Source organism: Hippoglossus hippoglossus, chromosome 5, assembly GCF_009819705.1.
Source record: "Hippoglossus hippoglossus isolate fHipHip1 chromosome 5, fHipHip1.pri, whole genome shotgun sequence".
In the NCBI taxonomy this organism is placed as follows: domain Eukaryota; kingdom Metazoa; phylum Chordata; class Actinopteri; order Pleuronectiformes; family Pleuronectidae; genus Hippoglossus; species Hippoglossus hippoglossus.
The window spans coordinates 22,627,271-22,646,211 of NC_047155.1; the positions used below are offsets into that span (position 1 = coordinate 22,627,271).

Genomic DNA, 18,941 nt, shown 5'->3' on the forward strand with positions numbered 1-18,941 from the left:
TTTGTCCTGCTTACCTCTGACAACCCAGCTTCTCTCCTATTTTCTAGAGGCAACACTCCCGTGGGGAAAATGCTCACCCTGCTGGTTGACTTGGATTAAAACAAGCAGACAGAACGGTCATTGTGACACAGATGCTGTTCAAAGTTTATCATTTTGGTTTTGTGTTATTCCAGATGAAGAGGTTTACAGCTAAAATATGTAGGATAGTGGTCATGTTTTTCGCATGCACATTACATTTCCGTAAATCCCCAACAAACAGTAATACAGAAAACACAATAGGTTATTTTTAACCTGCTTACTCCCTCAAGTTGGAATAAACATGTTCACATCTAAGAGTATGCACTTTGTTATTTATTTTACATCCCAGTTTTATGTAATGGAGCTAGTCCTCGGAGAAACATCAAATCAGGAGAATGAAAAGTCTTTGGAAAACTGTAAAAAAAATAATATTGAAGAGCCGAACACGTAAAAAAAGTAACGAAGATCAAGATGAATAACTAATAGAGCCCCCCCCCCCTTCTATGATAAAACTCTATGGCCAATTGTCACGTAGCTGTCATCAACGGCAGGTTGGATAGGCCCCTCTGATTGGTCCATGCACAGTACACGCAGCACCACAGCATTGGTCCAGGTGTTTGCCGAAAGGAAGGAGTCTGTCTCGAGCGTATACACACACACACTAAAGCAGCAGGTCTTCCGCATTTCTTCACGAGAGATGCGACATGGCACGACGAATCTAAAAAAGACAGGAGGGAGCAGTCAGTCACAAAGTCTGTTTTTTGTGTATTTCTCTAAGGGTTTTCTACTTGTGTCCCCTTTTCCACAGAGTAAACAGCACAAAATCAGCACACTAAACAAATGCGTACAAATGTGTAATTCATTGTAAATTATTGCTTTCCTACAGATGAGTGATCCCTGAATCGGGTCATTGTTAGCACTTATAACTTAATAAACAATTTGAATTTATATCATTAAAACACAGTGCAGGGTCTAAACTACTGACAAGGTAAAACTGTAAAAAAGCCAGCAGAGGAAATGTGAATCATGTCTATATCCTCACAGCCCACATCCATGCATGCGAAGGGCCTTAAAAGACTGAGTGAGTCACTAGAGCAGAGGAAGCGGGGCAGCACCGCCCGGCGACCAGGGTCTCCAGGTTGACGGACAGTGACTGCCCTTCTCTCACCATTTCTTGTTCCGAGGCTTCAGTTCCTCTGCAGCATTTCTCAGAAAGATGTAATTCTTTTTCTGGGGGTTGTAGTACTCATGGCCCTGAGGGATTCAGAATGACAGTCAGAGACATAACAGAACAAGAAAACTTTGGCGCTCAGAGTCAAAAGGCCAACTGCAACTTGCAAAACACGTATTCACAACTGAATACCCCTTACCTTCGACCAGTCGTAACTGGAAGCATACGCAAAGATGTTGCCATTATGGTTGAAGCAGCAAGCTGTAATGGCCTGGTCTAGCTGCTCGGACGTCTTCAACTTGGTGCGGGCATCTTTGTCCCAGAAGCTGAAGCGGCCGTCTGAGCCCACAGTAGACAGTGTGCCATGAACAGGATGGAAGGAGATAGCATTTACCTATAGGGAGAATATGTTATGTAGTATTTAGTATGATAATTTAATTTAGTATAGTATGTAATATATTTTAATAAGCATGTTAAAAATGTAAACTGATGAGAACTAGTGATTGTGATGGTGAGCACTGTACAAAATAGAACACATCAAGGATTTCTTCACTGCAGATATGACACATCATAACAGGAATTGCACAGGGGAAAATTAGTCAATTCCTTTTACGGTTACTATTCTACTTTATCCAGTTGCCAGGCATCCATTGTTTATGTTATTATTCCTAGCAAATGTGTCCTCCCATGAGGAGAATGTCTCCAGTGAAATAAAACATTTATAACACACTGTATCACAACTAATGACTTTTTCTTCGGTCTGGTTTTTTTTTTTTATGCCAAGCTAATAAATATTAAGCACAAATTATACATTTCTTTCAACACTGCCTCAGAAACTCTGACAACTTACAGCGTAGATGTCCTGCGGAGTGGTTGTGTTGGTTCCATTGGACCTGTGGCACTTGAAAGTGAAGTTGTCTTTGGCTCTGAAAGACATCAGCAAACACATTCATACCATCTTTTGCCTCAGGCCTTCAACAGTCAGAGCAGTGTCTTTTTAAATTATGTAAACAAGATGTTTATAAGTAATGTTTGGACCTCACTGAATTAAAGCAACACTTATACTGATACTGATGAACAAGACTCCAAAAACTCAGTTGTGAGAAACTGATAATTTTGCACACTCACGGGTTTGGAGGGTTGATGTAGTGGATGGCCACTCGACCCTCAATGCTTCCCAGGGCAAAGCCTGTGGGCTTGTTCTGCTTGTCCTTGAATATGGCAACACAGCGGTGCTACAAAGACATGGCGGAGAATTACATCACATCAAAAGACCACAATGCGTGACAAATTGTCTATTTAAATTCTCTTTATACTCTATGTCAAAAAGCGAGTCTGGTGGTGATACTAAAAAAGTACCAGGTTAGTGGTGTATAGAGAGAAACCATGAAAAGATCATCGTTAATGGCACTTCATTAACTCACCTGATGTTTAAGAGGAGAGTCTATTCTGCGAAATTCCGAGGGCTGGTTCTCCAGCTGGTACACTATCAGTCCTCTCTCAGCTGTGGCAACCACCGCCATGGGGTAAACCTGCATGTCAGGAAGATTAGAAATAAGCTTAAAAATTCATGCAATCACTACGTATGAAAATATATATATCACACCACTCAAACAACACTTACAACATCTGCACAGTAGCTTCTCTCTGGCATCTGCAAAGACATCATGGGATTGGGAGAACGGGTGTCCCAGAACTGAGGAGGAAAACAGCAAAGCATTTTTCTCAGTGCCACATTAGGTGCTTCAAAGCTTGATAGCTGCTCACTGATGAATTGCCTCTGTATGGTTAATAAAAAGGTCCCAGTGGTCATTACAGACTGACTGAATGCAGACAATCTCCTAAACAGACCTAAATTAGTAAAAGAAGAAAAAAGGGTAGTTTGTCTTGGTAAATTAAAAACCAAATATGCCCACGATGGATCTAAATTGTCCCACCACAGTTTCATGATGATCAGAGATAATATTTACATTTCTCATAAGCCGTTTTCAGACATAAACTTGGGTCCAGATATTTTCCAGTGTGTGCTTCCACATATGAAGAACGCAGCAGGAAATGGTCAGCCGATTCACAACAGGAAAATGTCCAGAACCTTTAGGTGAGGAGGGCCTTCTCGAGCAGGAGGCAGGACATGGCGTGTATATTCCGCTGCAGAAGTCATGTTTCCTTTTACAGCACATTTACACTGGTGTTGGCCCTTATCACAAAAAGCTCTTGAATCTTTCCAAGTGGACATCTTCAGGGGAGCTGACTCTGACATTTGCGTGGTTACTCAAGCCCACATAAAAGATCTCTAATTGAAGTGTTTCTTGCTTCTGCTTCATTGTAGACCTGCGTGCAGCACTCTCTCTAGCTGCTTTCACCCATGCACTGGACTCCGGAGGAGGTGCATGTGTGAGCGCAAACGAAAAAGCAGTGACACACACGTAGAAGACACAGATGAAGTTGTCAAGAGAGTTTGTGGTGATAAGAGCTGAAGACATTGTCGGGGTGCTGTAATTAAAATCATGTGATCACCGCAGCGGAGTTAATATGTCACTTCCTGTCTCTGCCTGCTGCACCCGGCAGCTCCACCTCTCGTCTAAATAATGCAGAGGATTTGATGCTGTTGTGAAGGCTTTGGATAAACTCTGTAGCCAATCATGTCTGAAAGCGGCTTCTGTCTCTCACAAACACGTTCACCCGTCTGTAATGGCTAGACTGGCCATCGGCAGCACTGGGAGAGAACCTGAGGCAGACCACAGTATTCAGGTGTGCATGAGAGCATACTGATTAGAAGCTACTACCACAAATAAAATCTAATGCTAAAGGAAACACTGCTGGTAAAATCGAAACACCTTTGTCAGTCGCTTTTGATTCTGATTATTAAAAACTGAGAAGACTAAGGCATAAAATGTGCCGATGTAAAAAGTTGTACCTTCAGTGTTTTGTCCCAGCTGCCAGTCATGATACAGCTGTAGTTGGGGGCTTTTATCCAGTGGATTGATTTGATTGGACCATCATGCTGTGAGGAGAAACAGTGAAAGGTTTTAGCTGATTCTACATCATTCTTAGAACCATATAGTTGATGTATGAGCTCTCATCCAACCTGTGCTATCTGCATGGCTTGATTGCTGTTGAGATCCCACATCTTGGCTGTCTTGTCACAGGAAGCTGTGAACACTTTACTACCATCCTGATTAAAGAGAACAGCACATCATACATTGTTACATGACACCGGCAAACAGCATCTACTAACTGAAACTGCTCTGCATGATGAGACTTACATCGCTCCAGCATGCATCCAGCACTGGACCCGTGTGCATCTGTTGGGCTTTGGGAACTGTCTGGCCGTTGTCTTGCACCTCCCAGCACCTGACCTGAGAATCAGATGACAGCAACAGAGTTAAGCTGTGAAAGATTATGAGGATACTACAAACTTTTAAAATACTATTAAACTATTAAAATAATGACCTCATCCAAGGAGGTTATCATGTCATCTGCATTTGTTTGTTAACCACTGAACAAATTTCCTTAACATTTTGTGGAGGGATCAAGGTTAAGAACCCATTCAATTTTAGAGTGGATTCATAAGAATGGTCGGATCTAGGAATATATTTCTTTACATGGCAAGATAGGGCATTAGCCTTGACATAGGTCTGGGTGCCCCCCCCCTAGTTACACATGCATTTGAGTAAATACACTGTATTCAACTGTTTTTCATATTCAACCACTTTTATGACTGCATAATTAACTTACATCATTGGCCCAGGATCCTCCAATGAGGAAATTCCCTGGCATGGTGGGCGGACTGAAAGCCAGACAACTGATACTGTCATCTGGGGGTGAAGTCACTTCTACATCCTGTAGGACCAGACAGGGACACACACACACAACAGAAGAGTAACATCACGTCAGATCTGCAAGCTATTTATTAAGACAATCCTAACCCATGTGAAATACTTGTCTCCTGCTCCTCACCTTCATGGGATTATGGCTTTCTGTTGTTGCGTTCCCAAAGACACCTGTCACTGCTGTTCCAAACCCGGAGCTCGTCCCAAATAAACTCATCGTGCTTAATGTTGTCCCTGATGTGGAGCAGAGAAAAGGCGGAGAGGAACAGCGTGGGTCAATAACAGCACATCACATCCGCTGTCGTTTTCAGATGCATCGACATGATTGACAGCAGAGTTCACAGGTAATTTACAGCAGCTGATAAAAACTCAGAATGAAACATGAGACAAACGGTGAGTGTAGCTGGTAGTAGATGACGTTTTACCAATAATCTAGACTATATGATATTTGCGACTAGATCTTTAATCATGGCTCCTCGTTAATAAACCTCACCCAAAAGGGGCACGTTAGATATCCGGTCAAGTAAACTCGTGTAACGCGAACCAAACAACCTGACACTTGACAAGATGCAGCGCAGCGGCTAACGTTACCGCTAGCTCCACCAGTTAGCGCGGCTAGCTCGTAAACACCAGTGGTTAGCTAGCGTGCTAGGTACATGAGGACGGTAAAGATGGGAAGATATTAAAAGTACCTCTTAGCTCATGTGCTACTGATTTAGACATTTATGTGGGTCAGATAGTGGGGATGAATTGCCGCTAGCTAACATTAGCTTCGTCAGTATCTAATAACATCAACCGTAGCCGGTAACATCCCTGCTAACAGCACACTTAGACACACCTGAAACACAGCCTCACGACTACACGAGCATACATACCACCAGACTTGTTTTGATTGTGGCTCAAGCGGTAATGCTGCAAATGCCAAAATAAATTGGCGCAACCAAAAAATGTGGCGCTGGTTCTCCCTGTGTGTCGCAGGTTGATGACGTAGCAGCGGCCCCGGTGAGAGGGTCCATGTGAGGTGGACGCATGGAGGCAGTGTTAGACCAGAAGTGTCTTCACTGCCCAGAGGAGAGACGCTCCGCGGCGTGAAGCTGCTCTATCCACGGTCCTGTGTGGATACTTCGTCATTTATGGACAGATAATCCCAGCTGGTCTACACAGAGAGAGAGAGAGAAATGAAGGTGGTCATGATTCCATCTGAACAAACCCCCATCCCCTTCACGTGCAGACGAATTAGTCTCCTGCTAGCCCCTTAAAGTGGAGTGCACATAACATTTAGAGGGTTAGATTTGTTATTATTATCCCACAAGTGTCTTTGGAACAATCTCCCAGAGGGGATCTCTCTGACAAACAATGTGTCCTCGTTTAAATCTCATTTAAAGACACATCACTCATCCAATTTTCGAATTATTCTACATAATGTCTCACTAAATTCACCGTATTGAACGGTTCACCATTTAATGACTGATTAGTTAACTCATATCATTGGCCCAGGATCCTCTTTATTTAGATCTTGCTCATTTCTCATCTGCAGCATTTTTATTCTTATATTTGTGTGAAATTCTGTAGTTGTTTTTTAATTTGTTCCTATTGCTTGCCCTCAGCTATTCAGTTTTAAGTTCCTTGTAAATGTGTTTTAAAAGGTGCCATATAAATAAATTGTATTAATATTATTATGGTAGTTAAAGATAGAACATGGAGTTGCAGTTGGTGGATATTATCGAACTACACGATAAGCTACTACTTTGTGGCCTATAAGTATTAACATTCCTCGTATGAATGTTGAAGAGTAAAGGGCATCAAATCGGAAATGTGGGTACAAATATGTATCAATTGCGAGACATCTAAATTGTACTTGATTATCGTGTAGTAGTGTGCTGCTGTAAATGTTTTTATTTACTTTCCAACTGTAACCATGCCTGCAGTCATTTTATTGTCTATTTAAATGTAGAGTTTGCATGTATGGACACATAATCTGAATGAAGGGGATATTAAATACAAAATAAAAGAGTCAGGTTGAGACATCTTCTAACTGTAGACTCACAGAGGTTTAATACATGAATCATCTCACTAGTATGTCAGAGCGGAAGAAGCCTCTTGACTTAGAGTTGAAACGTCTTCAAGAAACACAGGCAAGTCCAGCTGCCTATGTGGACTTGTACAACTCCAGAAATACCTTGACATGGACGACTGAGAATCTTCAAGGTATATTAGACCAGTTGAGTATAAGGAGTGTTAAGATCTGTGGTTGTGACTGGAGGATCAATCTCAACCCTTTAAAAGTTTTCTATAACAGATTATATACTATGCTATGTGGACAAAACAAACCATCCCCATTACATCCCATTCATCTGTTGTGTGTATAATAATAGTATGGCTGTTAATGAAGGATCTGTATTGGACTAGAGTCAGTATACATTTGGCACATTAATAGAACATGGAGAAATATTAGCTGGCATCGACCCTGCTGAAAAGTCCTTGTATGAATCAGACTTTAACAATTTTCAATTGTTACCACTTAAGAAGTACTAAGGTCTACAAATGTTTGTAGAGGAATCTTGAGTTTAAAGGTTCGAAGGAATGACTCATGTTAAGTGACCTTTGCTGGGGGAAACAAGTTTTTTCTGGTGCTTATGGTTTTTATTGGCTAATTTTAGTTTGAATGAATTTGTTTATGGATTGCATCAGTGATCCCCTTTGTGCAAAGAGAGAAGTTGAAAATAGAGGTTTGCGATAAAGAGGAGCACGTTAGGAAAAGGCCATTTCTCATAGTTTGGTCAGTGGCTATGACACATAAACCTCCTCCTTTAAGGTTTTAACGGCTGATCCAGTCACCACTGCCCTACAACCACAAGTCAAGCACATGTATAATCTGCCCTTTATTCCTTTGTCATTCATCACCCGCCCTCCACCCCATTAACTCTCTATTAAAGCAGTTCCAGTGGAGTGCTTTACACATTGTTGTAGTAATTCATAGGGGCCATTGGCATGTCCCATCATGTACCTGGGCTACTGCTGCTGCAGATCACTGCAGACCCCTCCACAATTAGGGTGGGCCTGGGTTTATTGTTTGAGTTCAAAGGTGTCTGCGCTGAAGAAGGGATTATGGGATTTCCCCTCTTTACTTCTCATTTAGTGCTGAAGTGTCTCCTTGTGTTGAGGCACAAATCCAATATTTAAAGGTCCTAAACTGTCCAAATATGTGATAATTAAAATATCATGGGGTTTGAAAATAAGTACAAATGGCATTCAAAGCTAGTATTAGAGAACGAGGGTTTGGTCACAACAAAGAGATGCTGCCAGACCTGCAAAGAAAAAGAAAGGATCCCAGGGAATAAATGTGCTAATCAGATATTAATTGGAGCCCACTTTCATCAATGGCCAAACGATCATGTCCAAACAAAGGACGCACTGATGGGACACTTTGGGTTTGAAGGGTCCACACCCATCGTATTACCAAGAAGCGCACTTCATGAAAGGACACTGATCCCTTCTCGCCCATTGCCTCACTCCCTGTCCCACTCTTTGGTTTATCCCACTTTGAACCCCTCCTGCCCCTCCCCTGACACAGCCTCAATAAAATCCATTCCCAAATTGCCACCCAGAGGAGCGCAGAGCAAAATCAGACCGTGCGTAACAGCAGATGACGAGGGAGTGATACCAGGAGTTCATAGAGGATAGTGCGTTTGATTTCCTCACATGAAGGAGGACTATTTTCCGATAGAACCGCTTCGCCACACTCAGCTTTCGACTTTGTTAGAGCCGTGCGTAAAACTTTGGGTCCAAAATGTTGACAAGCGCCTTGGCGACGGTGACTACCATTCTGTCTTGGGGTTACTGCGTGATGGCCACGCAGGTCGCCTTCTCCAACTTCTCCATGGACAGCGATGTGCACTCCAGCTTCATCCAGCGGCGGCTGCGGAGCCAGGAGCGCAGGGAGATGCAGCGGGAGATCCTCTCCATCCTGGGGCTGCCGCACCGCCCGCGACCGCACATCCACACCAAACACAACGCTGCGCCCATGTTCATGCTGGACCTCTACAACACCATCTCCACAGACGCGGGGCCGCACGGGTATTCTTACTATAAGCCCGTTGTGCCGACCCAGGCCTCCCCCGTGGTGACCCCACAGGACAGCCGCTTCCTGGATGACGCAGATATGGTGATGAGCTTTGTCAACCTGGGTGAGTTCTTTCAAATTATCTAACTTGCATGAGATAACTAGCGCACAAGTGGGTTGTGGTTTAGCAGCAATATAATATTTATGTTTCAATCAATAGCCCAAATGACCAATTTACCAGTCTTGCCCTGTATTATGTGTCAAAATCAATATCTGCTCCTCTTACATCACAGTGGCCATACTATAATACGTAGGGGAGTGGTTCATAACAATATGTAAACTTTAGTTACTAAAGTTATATGATGGCAAAAAATAGCATTGGTGCGTCATGTTCTTAATATAGGAGTTTACAGGTTTCTAAAGAACTTGTCCCTTCCCGTAACCACTGACCTACAACACAATGCATTGATTAAGTGTGTGTGTCATTGTGAAAGTCTGTGTCACCGACTTCTGTGGCTTTTAGGTCACTTTCCTCACTTGAAATGGAGCATTATGCATTCCGAGCTGTAAATGTTATGACAACATGCCTGTATCCGATTCCCCCAGAATCCCTTCAAAGCTCTAGGGAGAGGCTTTAGCCTGGCTTTGTTTCGCATGACTAGGAATTGAACAGGCATTTCTGAACCCCCGGGGAGCCAGAGACAAGTTGAGCGAGATCAAGATACAAGCTGCATCTAAACATATGTTATTGCTGCAGTAATAGTGTTATTGCAGGTGTGCATGCATTCCCGGAGCTGCGTCAGTTTGCATGTTTGTTTGCAGGGTGTAAATTACGATGGGGGTCACAGGTGGGAGATTTACGCACACTCAGACGTTATTGAATTAATAAAAAGGCAACTCCTGCCTTTGTTTGCCCTAGAGATCCAACAGCAGCTCTGATATCACTATGGTGAAACAGGCAGATGACATGGTGCCGTGGCTCTTATCCAGTTGTGGTTACGTCCAAACCCAACCGGTCCTTCTTTGCGGCCCTCTCTGGCCTCAGGGCTTGGATGAGGGCCGCAAAGTGAGGAGATGAAGTTTGTTCAGAAAAACCATTAACCATCTGTTTGTTTGCCATTTTGATTGAGGTTAAACCTTAGATGAGGAGCCATTTAGATTTATTTCTTCAATCGGGCCACAACAGTGTGCTTAATGCCGAACATTTGGAAACTCTCAAATTTGAAATGCAAAACATAAATTTTATGTCCTCAGTCATGAACTTCTAACTTACAGTCTTTGGCTAATGAGATCTGGAAACATTGTTCCTGAAAACCAATAACAGATTCATGTGGTTGCACATCTGTAGACTTTGATTATGAAGAGGAAGGAGGGGGAAAAGGACACAATGACTTTATATTATTTGTCTCTCTAAAGCCCACCACCGCCACCACGGCCTCCTGATGATCGGCAGAGGTTGTTAGCACGGCTCCCACATTGTGCTGTGAGTGGCTCTATCCTGGTGGTCCCTGGGTGATCACTTCAAGACTGAACTGGTTTATTTCCTTTCAAAAGACCACAGCTTCCAGTGTGAGTGAGAGGAGCTGCTGTAGAGCCGTCCGATCTCTTCGGCCAGTGTACACAGTTACACATTGGTCATTCAATTATCAGTAAATTACATCATAGAGGGAAAGTAAAATTTAAAAAAAAGGAACTCAGCCCTTCTATCATTTGTTAAACAGTATTTGAGACATTGTAATGTGACTACTCATACAAGTGCACGGCTGCGTATGTTTACTTGTGTTTGAGTGCCAAACCACAGGTTGTACCTCCAGAATCACAGTAGAATTGGTCTCATTGTCATCAAGCAGCATTACACAAGGCAGCTGCTATTCCCCATGTGTTTATGAAACATATTGAACGCACTACTGAGGCCTGACTTTGCTGCGAGTCCTCTGCAGCTCTCTGCTCTGCTCACTCCTTGTTTGCAGCTGCTGAAAGTCTTTGCCCGGAGACGAGTACACGTGCGTCGACTATGGGCTCCTTTTGACTTGATCGCAGCACACCTGCAGAGCATGGGAAAACGGCTTAATGGCCAGAAAAGTCGCTGGCTTTCATTAAAAAGAGAAAAAAAGAGCGAGTTCACAATGCTCTCAAAATGTTGGAGGAATAACCTTCTTTGAAGAACAGAGGAGCTATTGTGTTTTTTTGAGAACGTGTAGGAAGAAACGTGTTTGTCCTGCTAAGCTGATCTGTAGGTAGCACAAGGAGATCATATGAAGAATTTCTATTGCCCCCACCAGAACAATCTCATTAACTTTCTCATTATTTGTACATCCATGTGCAGAAATAATCACTTACTTTGTAATCTTAAGCTCCGGTTGTAATTGCACGGCCACCCTTCATGTGACACTTTTAGCCTTCTGACATTCTGCAGCAGATTAATGAATAGGTGATATATTTTGGGTTTTTCTTCTAGTCTGTAACAAACCAGCTTCAGGTTTTAAGGTATGTTTAAAAACTTGCCAACACATGCAGAAAGTCATGAATATGAAAGAGCAGAAAATAATTATACTCTCACTATACTAATAAGTGACAAGAATGCCATTCATAACACTTAAACCAATTTACTGTTCAAGAAGATCAAATTACCCTCATGTTTTAAAGTTTGGTCTCAGTGTAGTGATTGTGATGCTTCTTAAAAACCACCCACGCTGATTTGTAAAAGAAAAAAACAACCTCCCACTTACTATAAAATTGCAGTATAGGTTAACGATATCTCCGTGGCTGTGTGGCCCAGCAGTGTCAGAAGAAATCTGAAGTGTTGAAATGCCTCCCAGAAGGAAGTTTGCATATCTGAGGTCTGATCTCGGCAGCTAATGGTCTCTAACGTAAACACACCAAGTCCTTACAAGCAATTATTGCTTTCATAAAAACACCCCTCGTTCCCCTGCAGCATTTAATTGCGGTCAAACAAATGACTCGCAGGGTTCAGAATGCGCTGCAGCTCATAACGATGAACGGCCTGTGTGTGTGTGTGTGTGTGTGTGTGTGTGTGTGTGTGTGTGTGTGTGTGTGTGTGTGTGTGTGTGTGTGTGTGTGTGTGTGTGTGTGTGTGTGTGTGTGTGTGTGTGTGTGTGTGTGTGTGTGTGTGTGTCATTAGAAGTGTTTTTAGAAGACTCTTGAGTGTGTGTGTGCGTGTGTGCGTGTGTGTGAGGGCCATTTGGTGAAAAAATGCTATGTTCCTAGCGTTGGGGTACTGTGGGTCTCTGTACACTGAAACAATAGTGGTACATCGGCAGTAACACGGGGTGATGTCATGATGATGTCATGGTGTATGCCACTGGGCAGGATGTGTTTAAAGTGGCTAATCGCTGCTCTGCTCTGCACACCTTCACCCGAGACCTCCACTGCTCTTTCCAAGGACAAACACATTGACTAACGCTGTAAAAACACAACACTGGAAAGCTTCAGGGAGCTTTGGGGTCTCTCCCTGACCACCGTTCTTCTGGAAACTCTGAGTGGTATATAGAGAGAGAGAGAGAGAGAGCTTCAGCTGGCTCAGGGCGGGGCGGAAACACCACCGTGCCACCCGCCACTGCAGCTTCACTTCACCCTCTGCAATCAGAATGAAATCACTCTACGGTAATACATGGCAAAATGATCAGGGAGGTGTGGGTGGTACAGACGCTGGTAGTTAAGTCACACGTGAATTTGTGTGGCGCTCTATACTTTACGTGAGTGTGTTTGTAAAAGCACGCTGGCTGCTGTGGTTTTCCGGGCAGTTCCTTAACAGGCCTTTTCTTGTGGTCAGCACATGTGTGCAGTTTAAACAGGGAGCCAAACTGAGCCCTGAGTGTGTTTTTTTTCTCCCCCACATTGGCATGTATGGCAGAGTCGAACTTAAGTGATGTTTAGATCAATGGCCTCACCCGTGGAAGCCGGATTTTTCCTATCTCGGTGCTTCCGAGATGTGGGCAGAGCGACACACACATCAGAGGATCCTTTGAATGAGCGACAGATTTGACGGATATTGCAGAGGCTGACTGGTTTACCATCTGATTGTACTCAGCAGTTTGGTTTTTCCACATGTACAAACTTTCCCCCGTGAGCCTCAGAAATATTGTTTCACTGTGTGTGTGTAAGCTGGGGAGAAAACAATCACCCATTAATCACAGTGGTATCACAGTTGTGTGGAGGCTGGTGGCAGAGTTTGATCAAACATAAGCTGCAATCAAATGTTGATTCACAGCCTCTGAGCTCTGTCTCCCTGCCAGGAAACCACCTGTTCTCCAGACCTGCTGAACACACTGTATATCCTCTCCTCTTTCTTCCCCCCCGACAGTTGACCAGGATCAGGATCTTCACTACCAGCAGCACCGGAGGGAATTTCGTTTTGACCTCTCCCGTATTCCAGAGGGGGAGGCTGTCACAGCAGCAGAGTTCAGGATTCACAAGGATTTCGTCCAGGAACGCTATGAGAATGACACGTTCATAGTCAGCATCTACCAGGTCCTGCAGGAGCCTTCAAAAAGGTATGGGTGCTTTATTCTCAGCTTCCAGTCATCTGACTATTTCGATGCTGATATGAACTCTCAATTTGCTGATTTTGTATCATGTGTCACCTCATTTTTGTAATTTTTTACATTAAGTTTCCAATGACCATCTTTTTATAATTTATCTCTGTCGGTATCTAACAATGTGTATAGTATGTTTTCATTGTCGTATGTATGTATGTCTGTCTTTCTGTTTTTCAAAGGAGTTACTTTAAAACCATTGATCCTATTTCAAAGGTTTTGTGAAGGGATGGGTCATGACTGAAGAAAGAACCCATTAAAGTTTGGAGTGGATATGGATATATGAGTGGATCCAGGAATTATTTTTCACAGTCTTTATTATAGCGAGAAATCCTACACTAGTGGAGGTATTCTCTGTCCGAGCACCTTTACAACGTTTGTTTCTATTTGGTTAGTTTTTGTTTCACAAAATATGAATAAAATGGTGTTTGTGTTGCTCAAAACCTCACAAACTTACATTCGAAAAATGACCACCGACATGCCATTCCAGGAACAGCGTCCATATTTCTTCTGGCCAAAACACACTGTCTTAGGACTTGGCCTTTAGTAGGAAGTAGTTAAAAAAGAGACATGCTAACATGCTAAATTCAAAGGCAGAACATGATATACCTACTACTAACGGCAGCATGCTGATGTTAGCATTTTGCTTGGAGCATGGTCTGTGCCTATGTACAGCCTGAAAGTGCTGCTCGCAAAGCTGTGGCCTCATACACGTATTTAAATGTAATATCTGGTCATTGTAAACCAAGAGAATCTTTTCATCCTAATTATATTAAGGTGGCGGCAGATACCAGAGCTTTAAAACCAACATAAAATGTAATAAAAGGTCTGTAATTTTTTTATTTTAATTTTTTTAATGACACACAGAGTGTGAGTGGTTGAGTTTTAGAAACACAGTATGCCTGTGTGTTATTCTGTGAAGCTGGTAGTTTGGTGTAGTACGTGCACACAGCTCCGTCTTCATCAGTTGTGCCTGCATATATTTCCTCCCACAGGTTATTTCTGCTGATGTTAGTGGCAGCACTGGAGCTGTTTACACAGACATTACTTTCAATTACAGAAACACAGTGGTTCTCTCCGGAGCAAGTTCACTCTCACACAGTCAGAACAGGACAGTCCCCAGGAGACCTGCGTTTATAACACGCTGCTCCCACCACAAATAACACACTCGCGCCTCAGGACGTCATTTTACTCTTTACTCTGTCACACAGGTGGTTATTCCTCCTTGTTTTCCATCGCTGTCTGTCTGCCTGCCTGCCTGTCTTTCTGTCTGTCAGCTTTACTCTCCTTACTCTGCTTGTTTCAAACCCAAATGTGAAATTGGATAAAAACATGACAGATCTTTCTCATAAATCAAAGCACTACCATCCACCCACATGATAGAATCTCTGCACCCCATTATCCCGCCTGCCTCGGCCTGTCGGGGAGGGGTGAGTCATGTGCAAGCAGTAGATTCCATCTGTGACAGTGGGGTGATGATGGTGTAAAGGGCAACACCATTGTCATTCATAGACACAAAGGCCACACGTATAGACGAGCAGGCAGCAGGACTTAAAGACAGACGTCTGCCTGCGGGTCTCAGACTCCATCTGTAAACAAAGCAATTGTCTGTGAAATCTCTGCCCTTAAGACGACACATCAGTGGAGGATCTCTCCTCTTGGAAGTTAAGAAAACGCTCCTTTGATAATGGCTGATTGCCGCGGGGGGGAGTACATGATTCAGACTGTTAGCTCTATGCAGATCACTATATATTTTTGAGGCTGACTCAAAATTCAATCTGATTAAATTTTAAAGAGGTTTGTTCCTGTTTTTGAATCGTCTTCCTGTATTTGTCCCAGTTAATGTGAAAGAAAGAAAACAAAGTAGAAACAAGGACGTTTTCTCTTGTGTTTCCGAGGGTTTTTCCATTATTTTTCTTTTACACATTTTTGTTTATATTTGTTTACTTTTTTGTTTATACCCACATGCGATGAACAATAAAGGAACTGTAACCCCTCACACACTAAATACAGCTGAACAGTTTTAGATGAAGTAGACCAGTTAATGTAAACTTAATGCGATCCTGTTTAATATGAGATTGATTCATTTGCACTGGCTGTCTGAAGTCAACAATCAATAACTGTAATAACAACAATAACAATAATATAGAGTAATGACAGAATAATAGAATAAAAAAATTACACCATAACAATTATTAGTAATGTAAAAGATTTTTAGCTATAACATACAAACCTCATCACTCTTCTTGCTTGCACATAGGGCTGGTGAAGTCCCACTTCTAAGGAAACTGAATTGAATCTTAATGAATGATTCAATGAGTTTTGAGTTTATGCCAAGAATTCAGTATGAATCAATAATATTAATATAGCACCAAATCAAAAATACATCTCACTGCACTTTATATAGTTCACCACTATGAGCAAACATTTGGCAACAGGGGAGAAAAAAAAAGTCACCACAGTCAGAGTGGGCGGCCATCTTCCTCACCCTGTTGGGGTGAGAGGACACAAATGGAGACGGATAAGGGAAACAGGGAGGGAGACGACAGGGAAGAAAGAAGAGAGAGATTAGACACAGTTGTATTTTAACACCACGTCAGATATGTTGTTGTAGCAATAATGATAATTATAGAGGTGATACTGTTACTAATAGTCAAGTCAGCACCAGTTAATACTACTAAGTATGATAATAGCAATGCTGATAATAAATATCAGGGCTTAATTGTACCTGTATATGGAAACATTCCATCAAAGATCTTGAAATGTATAGATCTGCTTTGACCACAGATGTATGTTACTCTCCTCAGTGAAGTGGAGCTGTTGCTGCTGGACCAGCGAGACGTCTGGGCTGCAGAGGAGGGCTGGCTGGTGTTTGACCTGACCCCCACCAGTAACCTTTGGCTGGTCAAACCTGAGCAGAACCTGGGCCTGCACCTGGTCTTGGAGGACAGCCATGGTCAGTGGCTGCCATACAATGATGGGATAAGATCCATAGAGCCAACAACAGACTTAAGACTGTAGTTTTTGTCTCAAGAAATGACTAATGGTTATGATGAATGCTCTTCGAATCCTGTGGTTAAAAAGAGACACCACATATTGACTGAATCTATTTCGAATTTGAATTACGACTGTGGTCGCTGTGGTGATATTAGGATGAACAAATGATTGTTTAGTAGAATGTCAGACGCGTGTTGTTGCCAGTGGCTGGTTGAGGCCGACTCTAAGCAAGTGTTGTCTCCCCCTGTAGGCCACAGGAGGAACCCCCGGCTGGCAGGGCTGGTGACGGGCACCGGGCCCCAGGACAAGCAGCCCTTCATGGTTGCCTTCTTTAAAGCTAGTGAGGTGCGCTTCCGCAGCATCCGCTCCACCCACGGCCATAAGGGTCGCCAGTCTAACCGCTCCAAACCTCAGAGGACAGTTCAGGACGCGCTGAAGGCAGTTGAAGCTGCAACAGGTGGGTGGACCCTTAAATTCTCCCCGTCATAATGACATATAACAACCCATAGGTATAAAATCCTTTTCACATTCTTTGAATACACTTGTGTTGACTCATATTTGCCCTTTTCCCTTTCAGATAATCTTGGCTTTTCTAAAGAAGGATGTAAAAAACATGAGCTCTATGTTAGTTTCAGAGATCTGGGATGGCAGGTATAATTTATTTTTATTTTATTTTATTTCAAATTATTTTATTTTATTTATATCAAAAGTGAACACATTACGGAAAACCCTGACCCTGTTGTTTTTCTCTGCTCAGGACTGGATCATAGCACCAGAGGGCTATGCAGCATACTACTGTGAAGGGGAATGTGCTTTCCCTCTCAACTCCTACATGAATGCCACCAATCACGCTATCGTGCAAACTCTGGTAAGTCCCGAAAGTGGTGACAGTCATATAAACCTCAGCTGTCTGTGCAGTGTGATTTATGCTTCTTCTACTAACCTCAGGTGCACTTTATCAACCCGGAGACGGTGCCTAAGCCCTGCTGCGCCCCAACGCAGCTCCATGGCATCTCAGTGCTCTACTTTGACGACAGCTCCAACGTCATCCTGAAAAAGTACCGCAACATGGTGGTCAGAGCGTGTGGCTGCCACTGACCACTTGCCGACCCTCCCTATGAGTTTTATAAACCTGGAGGGATACTTGTAAAAAAGACAGAGGTGGAGAAAGCAGACGGAAGAAGATTGACTCGGGAATCCTTGCCACAGAATGAACTTTATTCTGGGTAAATTTCGCCCATTCAGTATTAACCACTACCACATCCCAACAGAGAATGGCTGAACAAAGGATTTCCTTTTAGTGTGACTACAAAAAGTGAACTGAGCCATGTGGAGTCACTCTAGAAGCACAAAATCACTGATTACTAAAATCCTTTCAACCAGTTTTTCCTGTTTGGAGAGAAACACAATACACCATACATATATGCATTTAAATTATTTGGATATTAGACATGGGAATATTAAATATTGCCTGGGTAAAAATGTGCATTACGCCGCTCATACAACCCACTGCTCCTTGTCTTCTGGACCAGTCAAATGAGCTTGTTTCCTGATCAGAAAAAAAAACTTCAACCAGTTGTACCGGTCAGGTGTAAGACATCTGGCCGCCTGTGTGTGTGCTGCTGATGTGCAGGAGCTATGTGAAGAATGACAGCTGAGACTGTTAATAACAGTGTGCTGATGATTGAAAGGCCCTGACTGTTGGGCCCATAGTTTTCTGGTGTAGACATATTTCACCGCAGGCCTGTGAAGGGCGTACTGTCTGCAAGATGTCTGTGATTCATCTTCATGAGGCGGACACCAGGGTGTGCACCATCACCCCCGACCACAGCTGCCTTCTGGAGGCCAACAGATGCAAACTGCAGGTGATCGAACAAGAGGCTGTAATTTTACTTTGTCAGATTAAAGTAGTTGAATAAATTGGAACAAGAATCAGATGTGTGCTTTTTACCTTATTTGGATCAATAATGCTCTTTGCAGTGGAATTCAAAGCCCCTTCGACTGTTGCATTAAACTCACTGAGGTATATTTTCTACACTGAAGCTTGTCTCATATCTCGTTACACAATCATCCTCTGCAGATGGGAGAAATTTTAAAATCTATAATTCCATAATGTGGCATGGTACGGCCGGGGTCTTTCTGTGGGGAGTTTGTAGGTTCTCCCTGTGTCTGTGTGGGTTTTCTCCAGAAACTCTTACAGTCCAAAGACATGCAGAGGGGTTCGGTCAATTGGAGACTCTAAATTGACCATGGGTGTGAATGTGAGTACAGGATGTACCCCACCTTTCACCCAGTGTTAGCCG

General features: G+C 43.0%; 2 protein-coding genes across 3 annotated transcripts; one reads left to right on the forward strand and one right to left on the reverse strand.

Annotated features, from left to right (window-relative positions):
* Positions 1–117: 117 nt before the first annotated feature.
* Positions 118–6,129, reverse strand: rae1 (ribonucleic acid export 1). 2 transcript variants are annotated; one of them, XM_034586897.1, is made up of 13 exons: positions 5,898–6,129; positions 5,150–5,256; positions 4,928–5,032; positions 4,456–4,548; positions 4,278–4,364; positions 4,107–4,193; positions 2,814–2,885; positions 2,614–2,721; positions 2,318–2,424; positions 2,040–2,115; positions 1,389–1,583; positions 1,187–1,272; positions 118–736 (listed from the first exon to the last, which is right to left on the reverse strand). In XM_034586897.1, coding segments are annotated over exons 2-13 (1,107 nt in total). In that variant the 5' UTR covers positions 5,240–5,256; positions 5,898–6,129; the 3' UTR covers positions 118–735. The 2 variants fall into 2 exon arrangements, with proteins under 2 accessions (XP_034442788.1, XP_034442787.1); XM_034586896.1 differs by lacking the exon at positions 118–736 and having other exon boundaries at positions 1,183–1,272; positions 5,898–6,052.
* Positions 6,130–8,350: 2,221 nt separating this feature from the next.
* On the forward strand, positions 8,351–17,775 carry LOC117762299 (bone morphogenetic protein 7-like). Its single transcript, XM_034586895.1, has 7 exons — positions 8,351–9,209; positions 13,410–13,599; positions 16,449–16,597; positions 16,889–17,095; positions 17,216–17,289; positions 17,396–17,506; positions 17,587–17,775. The coding sequence occupies exons 1-7, from the start codon at positions 8,813–8,815 to the stop codon at positions 17,734–17,736; spliced, it is 1,278 nt and encodes a 425-aa protein (XP_034442786.1). The 5' UTR covers positions 8,351–8,812; the 3' UTR covers positions 17,737–17,775.
* Positions 17,776–18,941: the final 1,166 nt, after the last annotated feature.